We start from the raw sequence: 17,862 nt of genomic DNA on the forward strand, positions 1-17,862 counted from the left end.
CATTTGGACGCCTATTTTTTTGTTCCTCACAAAGACTATTAATTCTGTTCTTAGCTTTCACCATTTCTTCTGTGGTTTGGTGGAGAGGAACACATTACTAAAGAAATGACAGGAACAGTTTAGATAGGAAATAAACAAACAAATGAAAAAGCAATTAAAATTCTTCTGCTGAGAGCTTTTAAACATTTTCTTCTTAAGTATTTAGTGAAGAACAGAACTAAAATTATAGAAATATATTCATGATTAATTTACATACTTCATCTCATTTTCATTTTATTATTTAATCCTAACATAACTGTAACATTCCTTGGTTAAAAAAAAATGAAATTGAATATCTGAAGTCAGTATGTGTCTTAAGTGAGTATGAGGGAATTAACAGCTGAGCATCTCTCCTCTCACATTGATCATCATATATAGATTCACAATAAAAAGATCTAATTATTTTTTTTTTACTTCTGAAAGGTCATCTAGGATCAAGATAAACTAATAGAGTCTTTATGTTGTGGTTTCAGAACTACTCCTGAGTAATCTCACCAAGAGCAGAGAGACGCATCTGTACACAGCAGCGTGCTCAGTGCACCAGAAAGGGCTGCACAGGATGTACTGCTTCGAGTTGATATATGGAAGTCAGTGTTTTGATGGTTTATTTGTATGACTAATCTACCCACAAGGGAACAGTGATCCTTCCTTTTTGGTTAAGCAATTTTTCAATGTTAGCGTGATGCCTTATTTGCTGTTCAAGGGCAATGGTTTGTTGGCAGCCATCAAATATTAGATATACTCAGTGCTTTTAATATAACTGCTTCTCCCTTCCCCTCCCTATCGTGCCTCTGATTAGTTTACTGTGTGTATCCAACTTTCTTTTCATTTTAAGAAGATTTTAAGAATCTCCTGCTCCATGGAGATGCACACAACTACTCAGTTTACAACCAGAAAGCAGGGACGTAGAAGTAGGACCAAGTGAGCAAAGCAAGTTCTTTCATTATCGGTTGTCACCTGGAGTTCTCAACCAATGAAGACCCGTTTCCCACTGGCAGGCACCCCAACACATGTCCATCAGGTCTGTTTTGTGCCCTGGCACCAGGTGTGGGAGGCCTGGCGTTAGGGTCCTGCTTCCCAGGCAAAGCTGGTGGATGCAGGAGTCCTTCAAGGCTACACCAGAGTCTACTTTTGATCTCTTTTTCAGAGTTGCCAGTTCTTATAGCAACCAATCCCTCTCTTTGGTTCCCATGATTTGTTTCACAGTGGGAAGCAAAGCTTTTTTCTCTTTTGTATAAAGAACTCTAGTATCCTGCATCTTTGGCTCTTCTGGATAAGCCAGAAGCAGATTGAAATACTGGGAGGAGATAAAGGAGAGGGAATAAGTACCTTTGCCTTGCAAATTTATTCAACCCACGGTAGAAAGAGATAAAGCCAGAAATAAAGAAATAGGGACATCTTTAACTTCCTGCATCTGAGTACAATTGAAATATCTCAATTCATTCCTCTTGCCTTATGTGTCGCCTTCACTGCAACTGGTTTTTAAATGAACAATTCCCAGTATCTTTCTTCTTTTCAAATTGTTCAAATCCATACAATTTGGTTTTGCACTTGGGTTTATCGCTCCAATTAAATGGGGAAGCAATCATACCTTTTTTGGTTTCACAAATCCAATTAAGTAAACGTTCACAGCGCAAGTCGTTCCAGCGCATTTGGGGTGATGTATTAAACATAACACAATGTTCAAGTTCTTCATGGTTGTTGGGTTCATTTTCATCCCAGTTCTCGTAAATTACCTGTGTTGGAAATGCATCTCAATTACTATGTGATTTGAGCTGAGTGGAAGTAATTGTGATTGCCATCATAACACAATTTCAGGATCTCATCATCTCAAGTACCTTGTTTATGGGATCAATAGTAGTTTAGATAGGTCTAAGAGGGCTGTGAAAGTCATGCTGATCAGCTCACTTCCCCCATTGCTCCCCAGAGAAGGTGTAAAGGTTACATGGTATAGAAAAGCAAGTGTCTGATGGAGATAAAACTGATGGATGTAGGGACTGGTATTTATCTCGCTTTGTGAAAGATGACAACCTGACTTCTCTGAACTGACACACAGCAGTGCTGGGTCTAGGGTGCTGTGAAGATCTAAGAGCACAGACAGTGGAAGATGGGGTATAACAGGGTACCAGGATGAAACAGAGGCAATTTTGTACTTCCATCATTGTGCTAAGGCAGTGCCATCACTGAGCACTGCAGCTGTTCAGCTGATGGATAAAGGGTTGCCATGCACCTTCTGAAGGTTTAAAGAGATTAGAAGAAAGGCATAAAAAGATGAAAATCTATATATTCTAAAGGACAGAAAGTCAATTAATATCCAGCAAATAAGTACTCACAGGGGAACCATCAATCCAGGCAAATCCTTCATCAGGATTTAAGAGAAATAAACCGATCCAGAAAGCCTGAGTGCGCAGTCCTTTATCCCTAAAATAAATCATACAATATAGATACATGAGTGTAGAAAGAGGGGCTGCCTGCACTCTGTGAAGGGGTTCGATAGTACTCTGTGTTGGGCAAGACTTGCCATATTTGAATGAAGTTAAATGACAAGTGATGTGGCACAGAAGTAGCTCAGCCTCCCATCCTTGTGGCTGCAACACAGCTCTTGGCTGTAGCAGGACTTCACGGACAGAGGCTTTAGCAAAGTGAAACATCAATAGAGAGCTATAATACAATTTAACTAATGAAAAATAGTGAAAATATTTTTTTCAAATGCTTTGATTTGTTTCTTGGCACTTCCTATGTATTGTATTTAAAAGTTCACGCTATTTATCTTGTCGTACCTATGGACCAGGTAAAATAGAGTCCTATTTCATTCACTACATAACACAAAGATTTTCCTCCACAAAGATTTCATAATATAAACCAAAATAGCTTAACAGACGAGTAAAAACGCGTTCAGCTTCTCACAATACTGAAAAATAATAAAATGAAGAAGGGTGAGGTCACAAAGACATTTCTATATGACAGCTTTAAATCTATTTGAGAAATTAAACCTAGATTCTCCACTATCTCAAACAGTTTTAGTTAAATAGCTATATATTATGTGCCATTGAGTTGTCTTGAGATTACATAGGATAATCAGAATATAGTTCTTTAATGTGAGGGGAAAATAATGGCATAACTTCTACATTGCAGGCAAGACATGGCGTCTACACTGCTAGTGAAAATTAATTAAAATTAATTCCTGTTTGATTTCAGGAGTCTTCAGTTTACAGTCAGAAAATTTCCATATTAAGTCATAGAGTCACAGTCACAGAATAGGCCAGGTTGGAAGGGACCTCAAAAGATCGTCTGGTCCAACCTTTCATGGGAAAAAGTCCCTGCATTTTGGTTTACTTTACACATTAGCTCAAGGAGTTTTCTGAATGTGTTGATGAAAATATGAATTGCAGCCAGGTAAAAAAAAGGCATAGTTAGAGGTGAACATTTTATTGTCTCCCTTTTGGGAGAGGGAATAACAAGTACAAAGTTGATCAGATCTGGAGAACAGTCTTGATTAAAACCCGTGATGAAAATTTCAAAAATGTTAAAGCCTCTTTGAAATATTCAGGGCTTTTTTTTTTTTAAATCAATGTTTCAGAATGATACTCTCAGATGAAAAAAATTCCATTTTAATTTAAAATTTGATTGTGTTTATTCACTAACTTGCCCAGCTCCAGATATATTTTGAAGGAATTCTTATGTAACATAGCATGAACACGAAAAGAACTGTTGTGCAAGTACTCACGATGCTAATTGCCATAACAAAATTTGATCATCTCTTGTATTGATTGTGACCAGATTTCCTCCTATTTCTCTACAGAATTCTTCAGCCTCAAACCAAGACTTCTTTTGGTTTCCCTCTCTCACAAAAAACTATTGAGAAAAAAAGAAAGTAAAAATAAATTACTAAATCTGCAAAGTTTGACATATAAAAATATATAATTGACTATATAGTTAAAATTAGTATCACTTTAGCAACCCCTTTTTCTTAAGTGAGACAACATAGCATTTGACCTATAATATTAAACATTAATAATGTGAAGGGAAAGTATTTTTTTTCTTAGCACCTTCTATTTTAAAACAAGGCAAGAGTAGCATAGGCATCTGAGGAGAACAAAAGGTATCACAAAGTACAGAGAAGAAAAAAATAATTTAGAACTTAATTGGAACTTTGACCACTGAAAGGCTCAAAGAAAGCTCGGATAGCTCAGTTCTGGTATTTCACAGTAGAAAGCAGTAGAATTGTGAGAAATGGAAGGTGGAGGGAAAAATCAATATGTTGGAATAAAAAAGATAGTATGGACGGAAAGCCTCTTGGCAGGGTGCTGACCCTGGCCGAGGAATAGATTTTTGTACGGTGGTGCAAGCATACAGGTAGCTCCACTTTCTGCTATGACGTACTTAACATTCTTGAAGTGAGGAACTGGATGCTTGACAGTTTGGGGAAAGGATAAGCAACAGTTTGGAAATTGGCAGAACCAATACTGTTAGTAACAATAATTAAGTGTGACATAGAGGATGAAACCCGTATAAATACAGGGCTAAAATCATCTCTGGCCCCACAACAGGCAGAGTCTCAAGAAAGAAACTAAGAGGATACTTATATAAAGACCTGGAAGAGCAGTGTTGCATATTTACTTTTACTTGATCTATTTTTCCTTTTCTTCACTTTTTCTTGTCAAAAATGAGACTTTTTAAGGCATGTTTAGCTAAATCAAGAGAATGCCCCAAACCTTTACTTGCTGAAGCGTCACCAATGTCAAACTAAACCTGGATCTAAAAGTCTAACTAGGAGTGTCACATGCTGTGTAAGAAAAGGTTGTCAGAAGGCCAGGTTCCCATCATATTTCTTGTAGAAACATTGACTTGTGCAAGTGACACTGCCAGCTCTTGAGGTGCAATACTATGTTGTTCTGAAGTCCCGAATTCCTGGAAGCAAGTAAACTAGGTGAGGTTCCCACCTGGCATTTAAATAAAAGAAAGTGTATTTTTAGCACTCCGTTTTCATTGTTTCAGGTTTTTAATTGTCAACTTTCATTGTATTTGATGGATTTTCTCACAGATTTTTGCCCTTGAATACCATGGAAAAGATCATTCCCAAAAAATGACCCAGCACCTGGGTCCCTGAGTACCACAGTGACCAGGGCACCAACCCCTGGGCTGCCCCATGCTCGGGCTCACAGTGAAGGTATATGCACACTTACTTTGAAGCATGAGTCCGCCCGGGAGGCTCCGTCCCAGCCTTCGGGACAGGAGGCTGCAGGGATCTGTACTGGAGGAGCAGGAGATGGTACTCCCACTGCCCACTGTTTGCAAAGATAATTTGCTCTCTTCTCACAGCTAACAACATCCCATAATCCAGCTGCAATTCCAGTTCCCATGGCAACACAGCCTTGTTGTTTTCCTTTGTGAAATAGGAAAAAAAGTAGCAAAACCACAGTCTTAATTGCACTCTTAGAAATGAGACTTTTGGTTTTATTAATAGAAAATTATGAAAAGGAATATACAGATTATGGAGGTTAAAAACCGTTCTGGATATAAAAATATTTTTGATACCTCCTGCCAGAGCCCAGGTATGGGCCAATGAGTCTCAAAGACACACCTTTGCCAAAAACAAAGATTTGCAGCTTTAGAATACAAATCTTCCTTGACACCCCAGGGAAATCACAGGGCAAAGGGCACTTGATTTTATTTACATATGTAGCAGAAGGCCTGACAACTACTTTGGCATTCTCAGTATATGGGTAATTAATTTCAAGAAGGCTGATATCAAGTACAAGAAGTTTATTTTAAGGCATAACTAGCTAACGTGAGGGCAAGAGTTCCCACACAGATGCTAATCTGCTTTGCTGAAATGCAAAACAGCTAGAGGTTCACTGCTCACTTCTCACATATGCACCTTGTAGGTCAAAAAACTGTCCATAATAATTTTTCTTAATCTGATGATATGTTAACTGGTGTTAAAAAGTTGGGAAAACATGAGATTTTGGACCTTCTTAACACCTGAACAGTATTGCCTTCAGTCTAGCATATTAAAAATCTGTTTCTGTAAAACTTTGCAGGAGATTGACTTACACAACACCTGACACTCAGCTGTGATGGTGCTTGTTGCATTGGCATCAAACACAAGGTCTGATGGTGTTCGCCACCTACAGCTACAAGCACAAAAGAAAGTGCCTACTCTAATTTCTAACACCAGGGGAGAAACCCACGTGAATTGCAGCTGCACTCCTATCACAAGGGTTGAGCACGTGCAGAGCTTACCTGGCATTGCTGTGTTCCAGTGTGTGAAGAGAGGAGTTTCACCACTGGTCCACCTGAAACTCCCTCGTTCTTCTGTGTCAGAGAGACCGATCCAGAAATATTTTTCAGACCTCAACCCCATCAGGCTAATCAGAAAGGCTTGCTCATTTCTGAAGTGGAAAACAGTATTCATTCACAACCTATTACCTTGCAATAATTAATCTAAGTGGTACAAATAAACGTATCCCTATCATGCTAGCATGAACCCGAGGCAACAGCTTCTCAGTGAATTTCAGGCAAAACCTCAGCAGGCTTTTAATTGTGGTCAAAAGAACTCAGTGAAGGACAACTTTCTCCTTTCAGCTGAAGGCATCTTCTCTCCTTTCCACTCAGCTCTGTGAAATGTCGCAAATCACTGCTCACACGGGCTTCTAGTTGTATTCTATTTTCCTTGTCTTTCCAAAACTTTGAGGTGCCTCAAACAGACCGCCAAGTCAGGACCAAACTGCCAGCTATGCTAGCCATCACCTCTGAAGGCAGTCATGTTCCTCAGAGGCCATGAAGCCTGCAAAGCCTGACTGAGGTAGGGGTAGATTGGAGATGATGCTTTCTGGCTGGGCTGGGGCAGGTCCTGAGGAAGATTTCCTATATTTGTTCAGAATTTGGCTTAGAAGGTGGTGTAGGAAAACATTTTTGTTGAAGCTTCTCTATCATAATGAGATAACACCCATCAGGAAATAGATTAAAATTGTAGTAGCTACTTTCCAACAGAAAAAAAAAACCAAAACCCAAACCAAAACTAACATAGAAGTTAATTTAATTAGGAAATGAAAGATAAAGCTGTTTAACTCAAGAACCCCCCAAATTTGAAATCCGTTATGATAGATTAAGTAGCAAGCCCTCAATCATGGAGTCTCTTTTTTTCCTGCATGGATAATTTTGTTTGGCTTACTACTACAAAACTTTTGAGAAGTGCTGATAAAATGCTTTGGAGAGTTCAACAACTGGACAAGTTTTGCAAGTTTCTCCTTCAGAAGCACTGATTTTGAAGTATAAAAAAAGATATTTTCTTACCTGCTTTCCACCGTAGCTAGATAAGCTTTGCTCTGTTCACATGTCTTATTTGCTTCTGAGAATGTCAAAAGTGCAGAGCCCATCAAAAAACAGTGAAAGCCATACCTTTTCCAACCCTGTGACAAACATAAGGTTCTTAATGTGAAATTGAAAGAGAATTCAATGTAGAAATTAGCTCTGCTCTTTTTTGTGTAAATATTCAGTGTTAAATTTGTTGCAGCTAAGCTTAAAAACAAGATGAGACTGGGCTGATCAGCTAAAAAGCAAAAGCTGTTTTTTCATTGCTGTTTGCTCCTATAGAAAGCCTTTTTTTGTTTAAAAGTTGACATGAATATCTTAGTTTTTTTCTCTCTCATATTTACGTAACTTTTCAAAGAGAATTGTGACTGTGCTATTTGCTATTGCTTTCCAGTGCTTAGTAAGGCTGGGATTATGCGAACTGCACCACAATGAGCCTGTGATTCATTCAAGGGGGGAGCTGCAGCTCCAGCCTTCCAGAACTGCAGGATCCAACATAATGAAATACAAAAATATTGCAATATGGAAATGAATTCTCATACAAGCACAGCTCCCCAGGGCTGCCCCTGCCATCCCTAACTGTGGTGGGTGAGGAGACTTTCTGAGCCAAGAGGAATTCGGTCAGTGCTTGTTTGAGGGGAGGGTAGAAGGGTGGAATATCAGGGATATCATGCTTTTTCCTGCTCTTAGAGAGATGTATGCTGACTAATATCACTATAATGATTTTCTGGAAAGGTCGATTCTGGAAAAATTACTTGTTTGGACAAAAATAAACTACTGATATCACTCAAAGGCCAACTAAGTAGTCCATCGGTAGGAATATGTTACAAAAAAGCTGTTCCTTTTCTGTTCTGAAATTATTTTCTTTCTTTTATTGTTCTTATATAGTGAGGACTTTATGAAGACTTTAAATAGACAGCAGATCTGACAGAAGAGACAACGTAGCTTTGATAATTTTGCATCTGTTGTTAGGCTAAGAGCATAGAGAGAATAGCAGTGAAAGTATGATTTAAAAGATATACGTAATTTTGTCACAGGGTGGCTCATCTGGTAGTGGAGTGAAAGGCAGTATTCATGTACATGTAAATGAATCTTCACTTGAGTATTTTCAGAGCAAAAATTAAAAATGCACATATATTAGTAAATTGCTAGTAGGAAAATAAGAGTAGATTTTCCAGAAGATACAAACACAAAGACACTAAAAGAAGCAAGGACAAGTACGTCATCAATTCCTGATCATTTTTCCCAACATAATTAATTTATGTGAAAGCATTTACTTTCTGGCAGCCTGGGTCCTCAATTGTCTCTTTTTCAGAGGATTGTGATGCAGGTTTCTTTTTACAGATGTAACCAAGTTGCTTATCACAAACATCGGTTGCCCAGTATCCATCCTAGAATAGGAGGGAGAAGAAATGCATGTAAAAAAGGGACATTCATAAACTTAAGGAAACTAGTGTTTTCCTCTTACTTCATTACAAGACCAACTGAAATATGTAACCTAGAAGGCTATAAGATCATTGCTGGAGATTTACTTTAAAGAAAAATAAATAGACACATCTGTCAGGATTGGTTTAAGATCCATTTAATGCTGTTTTGAGATGAAAGAAGGAAATAAATAACATCTTGAAGTCTCAGCATTACTTGCTATCATAACCATCTATTTAATGAGAGGGTTTGTAAAGATATGTCTCATCTGGGGCTAATGGATCTGCATTTAGAGCAGGATTATTTCACTACACTTCTGGAAAAAAGGTCAATGAAACTGAAGTAATGCACATCTGAGTGTATTGCAGTAAATTAACTGTTTTATCCATCAAGGAGAAGACTCTGAAAATGATTGATTTCTTTTAAAAAAGGAATTATGTAAAAAATAAAATTTAAATAGGAGCTTTTTCCCCCCCTAAAATCTGGTTTAGGATCAATTATATTGATGCCTAATGCTGTCAAACATCAATATTATTCTATAATACAACAGCTCTTTCAATAACAGCATTTCTTTCATAACAGCATTTTCAATTTTTTCTTTTAAAATTCACGACACTTTTTGTGTGTGTATGTGTGTGCACGCACATGCATGTAAATGTGTCAACAACCATGTCTTGCAAGAAAATAAAGTTTGCAAGTCAAGCAGTCAGAAATACTATAGGATTTTAGGTTAGGTATTTGGCAGGTAGGTGTTAGTCCTCTCTTTATGTCACAGCTGAAGAAACAAGCCCTAGTGCCAGGTCTCCATGCCTCAATGCCATGTCTCAATGAAGTGACATTGAGGGACATAATGGTCTATCAGGTTGGAAAATGAGGTATGTAAATAGCAACCACGCAGTGTATTTACTAGTTCCTCTCCCAAAGCTATAACATTTTTCATTGCTGCAGCCAAGAGAATGAATCTAATGTAAAATTTCTGGATCAGATTTTCACCAGATAAGAAATCTCAAAAGTTAGCACTGGAAAAATGCTACCTCTCTAATTCTAATCTCTCCAGACCTCTGAACTTCTCTTCTGGTTGATGCCAAAGTTATTGGAAAAAATATTTTAAGCTAAGATACAGAATGACCCCTGAATAAGTATATAAAGGCAAGTGGTTTAAGACTGATGTAGTTATTAGTTTGCATTACAATAAAATGACTGCATGGTTATACCTGCCCCTTCATAACAACGCAGTCCTCCAGACCATTTGTGTAGGTGGGATGCCTGCGCTGCCATATGGTGAACGTCACAGGAGTCCCATCACTCCACGCAAAATAGAAGCGAGCCTTCAGGTCATTCAGACCCAGCCATAGCTCTTCTGTTGGCTCTGAAGCATGAAAAGAAATAGGTTTGCTTATGGAGTGCTATACAATACAGTGAACAAACGGGGACTGATAAATTTGGGATATGGTACGTGAGAGGTGGTCTTCATGCTTTAACAAAAATGCTTGTTTCCTCTCAGATCTGCAGTAAGAGACATGTGGGTCTGTACCTTTCTGGCCTTTTCAAATGCCTTGGATTCTACCCAGAAATACTGACTTTAATAGATACAGGGCTCTTTATGGCTGGCATAAGATTTTTGCACACATTCAGAGTGTCTGTGACTTAGAACAACAAAATGGTCCCCAGCATGGAGGGTAGGACAGTGAGTGTCTGTGGGTGTCCTGCCTGTCAGGAGATCATACGGAGCCCAAGCCATGAAGACATCTGCCAATACACCTCCATAACAGGGAAGCATTAGAGGGCTGTCAGGGGTGTTCAGCGAGTCTAGCATGTGCAGCAAGTGTCAGGACTGGTTGCTACATATTTCAGGAAAATCAGAAGTTAAAAGATATTTTCTTAGAAGGAGCTATAGCAAGACATTAACCTCAGCAAGAGGTTTTAATCTCAGCGAGAAGTTAAATTTCTTCTAGGTTTGGAGTTCAGTTCTAAAGATATTGAACATAGAATAAAGATGTCAAAAGTGCAATCTTTAGATATCTTTATGTGTCTCTTTTAAGAATACCATTTTTTTCTTTTCCTGCTTTATGATGTTTTACAATGTAGAATACGCCATGGTAAATATACTTCTATGTTTATGAAACAGCAACCACATAAAAGAGCACTGTAAATTATATTCAGCCTTCCACTTGTGACATTTCAGAGAAAGCCTTCATATTTAACATGAAGCCCAGCTTTCATGTTACAGATGGGGCAAACACAATACAGGCCTACAGATATACTCACTGTAACCAAGCTGTGACACTAGAAAGCCATATTCAGCAATGTTGTGGACACTTGCCAAATCTCCATCTTGCCCCTTACATGAAGTCAGAGCATCTTTCCATATTTTGGGTTCCCGTTGAATGCTGTAGCAGTGGCCTGTGTATGGCCACCAGCCATCTGGGCACTTAATAGGTCTCGATTCCTCTAAAATCAAAGCACAATTTTTCAGAACAATTTTGTAAGAGGAAAATAAAAGACACTAGAATGAGGCCTCTCAAGCACTTTTAACAAAAGTGGGACTATATGAATAAACATAAAGCTGTAGTTAGAAATGCAAATACATCCAAATGAAAAACAAATATCATTAAGGCACAGTATGCTAAATATGCAAATAGAATGATGTCTTCTTAAGCAGAGAATTGTTGAAAAATGCCCACGTTGTGTCAGAAATGCAATCTGACATAAAGCACTGGAAGGAAAGAGAGACCAAAGCAGATGTCAGCTGTGGGATATCTGGAAAGCAAAGGACACGTAGTGAACAATCCAGGCTCAGACTGTGTGGACTTAATCTGCCTGTGAATAAGATGGCCTCAAGGATGTCGCAAGTTAAAAACCAATGTATGTAGCTATTACTAACAAATGTGATTTTGTATTTTCCAAGACTTACAAAGTGGCATTGTACAAACTTACTGGGGGGACGTGCAGGGTGGCATTACATCTTCCTAATAAGTTGCAAATTCCAAGGTTGGCCACAGGCGCTACTCTGTCAACAGGGGCCGCATCCCATATCACCGGCGGGAGTGTCTCGTTACAGTTTAGCAAAACCAGGACAATCCACATTCAGGAGTTGCTGATGCTGCTAGTGGCTATCCTTAGGATGAAGCCCAAGGCTTGTGTGTAATAAACAATAGGCTTGTGTGTAATAAGGTGATTACAGAGCTATATTAACCGTGCTGTGTCTGTAATAAACTGGCATTTGCTTGATCATATTGGTCATGTGCAGTGTCCGTGACACCGCGTCAGCAGTCAGCCTCTCCCCTCTTTGCCCCCAGAGCAGTTTGGTCAGTGTGTCATGGTCTCCCTTGCTGCATGCAGTGGCTGACATTAGGCTCTGCCTCCTCTTTAATGTCTTTTTGCAACCACACATAATTTTCTGATATGGAAAAGCATGAAGTAATTCTTCGGTAACTGCAGTAAACAGTGCAAATTAGTGCAGTTGGTAGTTTTTATATTAACTCAGTGGCGTTTGTTACTTAGATTCCTAAATATCCTTAAAAGCTTACCTTAAGCTTGCTTTAAAAATATAGCCCTGCATTTCTTTCAATAAAGATTGTCTGAATTTTTTTCTCTAATTTATTTACTATAACTACTTCTTTGAAAATAGCTTTTATAACATTCCCAGATGACAGCCTCCAGCAGATCCCTCCTGCATGTGGCATGTTCGTAGCCATGTTGTGTCATTGAAGCCTCAGGTCAGGGTGGCCCATGGATGAAAAGCAGCCTCTTTGAATACTACTATTCCTTCTCCTCTGCTCGTATGAACCCAACACACTGCACACTGAGGTCTTCAGAGGAGGATTTTTTTTGCATTAATATTAGAGTAACTGCAATTGCACATTTAGAGCAAATGAGAAGAAAAGGAGAAGCATAAAATTTCTACTGTGTTTAGGCAAATTTGATTGCTGGCACTGGTTACAATGACAGAGCAGCTTTTATCCATCTTGCAAGAATGAATGACAGAGTGATGAAACAAAATAATAATATTCTCCTACAAATGGTTAATACACAATGGGAGGACAAAAGCAATCTCTAAAAGTCTGTGTGCACATGTACAGCTGTGCTTTTCAAAGATTTCTAGCACCTTGGTTGAAAAATAATGTTGCATACCTTTTATCATTTGCAGATCTTTACAGATTGCTCTTTCTAAAAGTCAAAGAAAAATCTTTTTATTTGACTAACCTACCTTTGGGTATAACGTCAGTCTTTGAACTGAAGTTCCGCTTTTGACAAATGTAGCCGAGCCTCTGGTTACATGCTTTGTTTTCCCATTTAGCATTCTTTCTTGGATTCATCACTCCACAAATTTTCCCAGGGAGCAGGAAAGGACTTCCTTTGAGTAAGGGAGAAAATAGAACCTCACAGTGAAAATAAATTAAAAGATTAACAAAACCATCATATTAGCAGTAGAAACATCAACTTATTCTGATTTCTTCAATGCTTAATATGAAGACGCCCTCTCCCTTAGGATAACTGGTGTTGTAGTTTATAGGATGATGCTTTTAGCTAATGCTTTGAGAGTGAAGTAATGACCCACCATTGACTTTGTGTCAGGATAGTACTAGGAAATTTCTGGTTCTTTTCCTCCTGGTGCTCACAGACAGAACAACTGAAGCTAGACTGTTATGCTATGTCAAAAACTTCCAAACTTTCAAAATATTCAGTTTTAAATTATACCATCCCTTCAGTATATCTCCAGAACTTCACAACTCTACTTTCATATAAAATAGCTTTTCTCTTTTCAGTTGCAGTGTGTAAAAAACCTGTAAGCAGCAAAAGAAATTTACTGATACAGGTATTTTGAAAACTTAGAGGAGAGTTTTATTATTCCTTTACCACCCTGTAACTTTTTCAAAACAGGAGATAGCTTGAAATACTCATGGCACAAAGGAAACACGGGACCAAAAAACCAACAAACAGAAGAACTCCCCGCGTGTGAGGAGCACCACAAACCCACCCCTGCCTCCCTTCCTCGAGGTGACCCAGTGCAGTTTTGCATAAACTGCTGAGGAATTATGAGCTGGTTCTCTAAGCCTCTCAATAATACTTAGAATTTCTCCAGACAACATAGTGCCATTATTTTATAAATATTTTGCTAGTTTTGGAATATTTGATTCATATTAATACTCTTGGGCAGCACGCTATGGAAAAATTCTGATCTCTTGTCTGTAGGGTTATATATCCCTCCAAATGATACTCTGCTTTCATAAACAAGCTCTCTCCTTATATAAGAAAATAAAAGAACTTGCTATAGCTGATATCCATAGTGAAATTTGGAATCTGGAATTTTACTTCTTAAAGTAAAGACCTAGATCTTCAGCTATTGTAAATCAGAATGGGCTTTCCTGAAATAAAAGCAGGGCAGTTTTTATTAACTGGTGTCTTATAAGAATGCATTCAAAGATTACAAAATAGACAGAGTTCATACCTGGAGCCCAATTTAAATATCTGAAAGGGCTGCCCCCAGCCCATTGCCATCCACTGTTGAAATTCAAAGTGTGCAATCCAATCCAGAATGCAAAACTGAATTTTTCAGTTTGCTCTAAATGAGAAAAAAAAAGTCAGTTATATCTCCCTATTCCCATACTTAGCAAGTTAATTTAAAAGAAATAAAGTAAATAGTAATAAATTTATATTTCTTAGTTTAAACCAGCCCCAAAACAGTGCTTTCTGCATTACTGAGGTGCACAGAATAAAAAATTAAAGTATGTAAATGAATAAATATTGATTTAGCAGAGATCTCAGTAGTTAAAAGGACAAAGGAACATCTTATTTCACTGCTTAAATAAGACTTTACTTCTCTCACTTTGTTTCATTACAACATAAGAGATGTAAAAAATACCTTATTTTCTTTAGAGAGTTGTGCTAAAATGTTTCTGTAACAGATGTCGTGGGGCAAACACATCAAAAAGACAAAGAGTGTTTGCCAATCTGTTTTTTACAGATTTTTTTTCTTTGTGAGTGGTTTCAAAGCCTCCTTCACACCATTTATAACCAAACTGATACCATGATACTTGTATCTGAAATCCACTGGAATTATTTGGAGTTTATGTATGCAAATGTACCCATATTAGTACCAATCTAGCCATCATCATATGTTCTCCTAGAAAGATGAATAGTCCTTGAAACACAGAGGAAAAATGCAAATTTGAGGACCAGACCATAGCTCTGCTCAGGAATGAGTATACTGGCAGGATAGCAAGCAGAGAAAACCCTCCCCCGGGACAGGCTACAGAAGATGTGCTAGCTCCCTCCTGAGCACAAAGGTAGGATGGGGCCGTTTCCACCACCGTAGAGGTTTGGGATCAATCCTTCACAAAAAACACACCAGCTAGTGGAAGGGCAGTTCAGACCATCTCCCTTTTGGTGGCTGCTGAACCACCCTTGACACCCTGTCTTCTTCGCTGAGACAGAAGACAAGGGAGCCAACTTTGTTGCCTAAAGCTCTGGGGCAGCATATAAGGTCATCTTCTCTATCATTTTACCTCCTATATATGCTTGCTCGTAAACGTCTGTGATGCTTAATAGTTCTGCATTTTGCTGCTGACAGCTTTTCCTTGCTTGGTGCCATGTTAGAGCTGATTCTGAGTTTATCTGATAGTAAATGCCAGTTGAAGTATCTTCTGTCCAAAATCTTTCTGTGTCATCTAGAATAAGTGACATAGAGCACAGCTGTTAGAGGACTGACACTGCACCAACTAAAAGAAATTAAGTATGTAATAATGCAAAATCTCTAAAAATGCACAGTATTAACTGTATGCTAACATCAATTTTAAAGCACCAGAAAAACTGAAATCAGATTAGGCATCAATTTAAAAAAAAAAAAAAAAAAAGTTTTTTTTTTTTTAATTAAAACCATTATTTTAAATGTCTAAGTTTTCAGAAGGGAGTGAATGGGTTTCCAATATTTGCTTCTAAATTCTCTTTTACACAAGATGTCATACTAGGTAAACCAGACATATCTGTTGATGAAAAAAAGATTCCAGGGTGAAGTCAGAGGAGGAAAGTAAGCATGTAGGTGAACTATGACCCTGGAGGCTCTTCATCCCTGCGGGACAGGAACTCACTCTTGGCTCATCAAGAGGAGCAGCCTTTTCAAAACTGGCAGAACCTGGCCCTTGACAGCCCAAGGAGCTATAAAAACAGTCTGTGCAACACCAATGTACAAATCAGCTGCAGTGTTTGTTTGCAGAACAACTCACAAAACCTTGTGAAACTGTTGGTACTGGGAAGGCAGTTGGTGAAAAAAGTGAAACAGTTTGTGTCCTGAGGTGAGGGGATCCAAATATAAGTTTGCTGCAGAAGCTAATACAAAGATGGGAGAGGAGGATAATTTCAGCAGCAGAATTTTTGTGTAAGCTGGCAATAGGAGACAAGAACAAGATAGGAAATGGATGTTAAGGGGAAAAAAACGGTACACGGCAGTTTAAGTGAGAACTGATCTACAGGGCATGCCTGAGGAATAAAGAGCAGTGGGAATTTTTTGAGAGGAGGATATCAGTCTAAATTCATGCTGGACATGCCATGTACTTAAACCACATGAAATGAGATATCAAAGAACTTCCTCACCTCTCTGGTCCACAAAGAGAAACAGTCACCGCCAGCAGGTGAGTTAGAACCTGGCTGGGCTGAACCACACTCTGTAGGCATCTCTTCCTCTCCACTCACTATGGAGGAAGCACTTGGCTAATGGGGCCAATGTTCAGTCAGATTATTTTCATTTGGGCTCCTCTGACAAGGCTTGTCATGAGAGTGTGTGGCTGGTAGCTGATAAAGAACCTGCTAGCTCAATAGATGATTTTCTCAGCAATGTTTCATGACAAGTTAATAAATAAAATGCAGGACTTACTTATTAGTGGGCAAAATCCATACAGTTTATCAGCATCAAAGTCTGCAGTTGTCGCACACCAGAGCCAGCCATCTGACCTACCCGCATCTGTGCACTCATTGTACTGTTTGCCTTCATATTTGAAAGGGAATACACACGGCTGTCCATTGGCATTTCCTCGTAATGTAAAGGTATCTAGTGGGAAGAAAGTGTTAAGAGGACTTAGGAAAATAATTATAAAATCATAAATCTGACTTTCTAGTAATGGACCTGTCTATCTAAATTGAGAGGACACAACATCTTTTTTTTAAATTAATTTTTATCATTTTTCCCCCCGTGTAGCTAAAGATTTTAAATAAAATGTTTGTTTAGTAAAATTTGGGGTTTAAATACTGTGTTTAGAGTTTGATATATATACTTTATCAGAAAGCCAAATTCTGTAATGATAAGTTGCTGATAAGTTATGGTTTCTGAAGACAGAAAAACCACAAGTAGATCTCAGACAATGAGTACACTGCATTGTTGTATTCTGTATGGCTCATAGGTTCACTTTATCGCTCCATCTTTTCATTAATTGTTTAAAGAAAAAGGATAGCTGACCAGAGAGAATATAGATTTGGTTGTCATGGACATATTTACACAGTAAAAATCTTAAGTTTCAATTGCACATTTCTGCACTTAGAGAGGTCTTGCAGATTCACCCTCAACTCAGATTCTTGAAGATTAGCAATGCTTCACCTTTTTAAACTATCACTGTGTTACAAAAGCATTCTTTTATCCTGAAATTTCTGATATATCCTCTCAATATCACATTCATGCAAACACATTTATCTGCTCAGTTCTACATACATTACTGCTTTACCGTTTCTCTCTATACCTATACCCAATGAGTCATAGACATCTTCAGACTAGAACTATTCTTCTAATTTGGTCAGACTGGAGGGGAGGAGCCAGTTCTTCCTTCTCATACCTCATGTCTTGGAGCAGAAGGAGAAACTTGCACAGCTGTCATGAAAACATGGCTCTAAACCCCTTTGACTGACCTCTGCACCATGGCTGTGATGGGGAGGGTAAATGGAAAGAGCTCCATGCTTCCTCATCTCTCCTTGCCCTCCCATACAGTGCCATCTGATTTACTATTTCCACAGAAAGAAATTCCACAGAAAGAAATTCCACAGAAAGGAATTTACCTCTATTTCCCCCAACATCCCTCTGTGAATCAACTGCCA

At 38.4% G+C, this 17,862-nt stretch overlaps 1 protein-coding gene across 1 annotated transcript in view; it reads right to left on the minus strand.

Moving 5' to 3' along the window:
* Window positions 1-17,862, minus strand: part of LOC142052501 (macrophage mannose receptor 1-like) — a 34,269-nt gene that overhangs the window by 16,106 nt on the left and 301 nt on the right. The window contains exons 2-14 of the mRNA XM_075082694.1: window positions 16,655-16,828; window positions 15,291-15,452; window positions 14,234-14,347; window positions 12,992-13,138; window positions 11,050-11,232; window positions 9,996-10,150; window positions 8,634-8,747; window positions 7,339-7,454; window positions 6,286-6,434; window positions 5,226-5,425; window positions 3,767-3,894; window positions 2,373-2,460; window positions 1,631-1,775 (exon numbers count right to left, since the gene is read on the minus strand). Of these exons, the coding sequence (XP_074938795.1) occupies window positions 1,631-1,775; window positions 2,373-2,460; window positions 3,767-3,894; window positions 5,226-5,425; window positions 6,286-6,434; window positions 7,339-7,454; window positions 8,634-8,747; window positions 9,996-10,150; window positions 11,050-11,232; window positions 12,992-13,138; window positions 14,234-14,347; window positions 15,291-15,452; window positions 16,655-16,828 (1,875 nt within the window). The remainder of the gene's footprint in view (window positions 1-1,630; window positions 1,776-2,372; window positions 2,461-3,766; window positions 3,895-5,225; window positions 5,426-6,285; window positions 6,435-7,338; window positions 7,455-8,633; window positions 8,748-9,995; window positions 10,151-11,049; window positions 11,233-12,991; window positions 13,139-14,233; window positions 14,348-15,290; window positions 15,453-16,654; window positions 16,829-17,862) is intronic.

The sequence above is a fragment of the Phalacrocorax aristotelis genome, chromosome 2 (genome assembly GCF_949628215.1).
Source record: "Phalacrocorax aristotelis chromosome 2, bGulAri2.1, whole genome shotgun sequence".
Classification (NCBI taxonomy): domain Eukaryota; kingdom Metazoa; phylum Chordata; class Aves; order Suliformes; family Phalacrocoracidae; genus Phalacrocorax; species Phalacrocorax aristotelis.